This window comes from Phalaenopsis equestris, unplaced genomic scaffold, assembly GCF_001263595.1.
Source record: "Phalaenopsis equestris unplaced genomic scaffold, ASM126359v1 Scaffold000364, whole genome shotgun sequence".
Classification (NCBI taxonomy): Eukaryota; Viridiplantae; Streptophyta; class Magnoliopsida; order Asparagales; family Orchidaceae; genus Phalaenopsis; species Phalaenopsis equestris.
In genome coordinates this window covers 669,169-670,372 of record NW_018164806.1, presented here as the reverse complement: position 1 = coordinate 670,372, position 1,204 = coordinate 669,169, and the positions used below count along the sequence as shown (strand labels likewise).

At 35.4% G+C, this 1,204-nt stretch overlaps 1 protein-coding gene across 1 annotated transcript in view; it reads right to left on the bottom strand.

Moving 5' to 3' along the window:
• Nucleotides 1–1,204, bottom strand: part of LOC110026318 (aminoacylase-1-like) — a 17,701-nt gene continuing 16,497 nt past the window's right edge. Inside the window, exons 4-5 of the mRNA XM_020727212.1 lie at nucleotides 837–1,076; nucleotides 1–499 (exon numbers count right to left, since the gene is read on the bottom strand). Coding sequence (XP_020582871.1) covers nucleotides 419–499; nucleotides 837–1,076 — 321 coding nt within the window. The 3' untranslated portion in view covers nucleotides 1–418. The remainder of the gene's footprint in view (nucleotides 500–836; nucleotides 1,077–1,204) is intronic.

Here is a 1,204-nt window from a genome sequence, read left to right as displayed (position 1 = left end):
TGGTACGTAAATTCTTGTAACATATTACAGTCGATTTAGAATTCATGCACGAATATCTCAACTTTTTAACATAAATACAAGCACATTATTTTACTTACAGAGCTGATACTACCACCCACAGCCGGGTCAAACAACAGGGGCCCCTCAGCTTCGAAGTCAACTGGGACAAGATGGTGGCTGTTCGCTGGATTCAAAATGGCGGCTCCAGCAACTAAAGTATCAGTTACAATGATGGCTGCACTAGAAAATTGAATCTTACAACAATAACAGCTTTTTTCTAGATGGCCAAACTATACAATAAATACTTGTAAATCATTCCTTAGAGGCTTTTAATCTAAGGTCTAGATTAATCATGATTAAATATGAAGCCAGTGGCAGAATGATTGATAATTATCACCAAAATGAACTTGCAGCATGTTTAGGAATGAAATGAGCTCAAGTCGCTGATCAAATTCTCATAAACCTTAATACCCTTTAGGAAAACAGTATCCTTCAAAAACTGCAATTCGATATAAAAGTTAGAATCCGAAAGAGAGACTTTGTTAGATTCATAAACATTTAAGGGGCATTTACATACGTACCACCAAATTCCTATGTATTTACATATCTAGCATTTAAAATTTGCCTTGAACATTTGAACCACCCAAATCTTTCATATTACATCAAAAATACCATTTTTTTTTTACTTCTAAATGTAAAAATACACCATTTAATGCACAGAAAAGGTTGTATATTTATGCAAAAATTGAAATATAGGTATTAGATATGTAAATACATGAAATTAAGTGGTATGCAAGTAAATCTTCCAACATTTAATTGAAAAACTAAAATCAAACCTCATTATGATCATGAAGTAGGATTGGAGTATTCGACATGGGCGAGAAGCCGAGTGTCGGAATGCCAATCTGTCTCATGAATCGAGCATCGGTTGTTGACGATAAAATCTCGGGCTTTCCAAGTTTTCCACCAGAGGCAGAAATCGCCTGCGTAAAAACAGACCACCATGGATTGGTTGCATCGGTTGCTGTAACTAAAGGACGCCCTGTAACATCCCTGTTAGGTCCTTTCTGTATTAGCTGCAAAGACATCAAAAACTCAATAAATGGGCATAGAACAACGAAGATCACAAAAAGTATGTGTCGCAATGATTGGATTCAAGTCAATATTCAAGCCAAATACATAGAAGATTGAATTCAAATCAGAA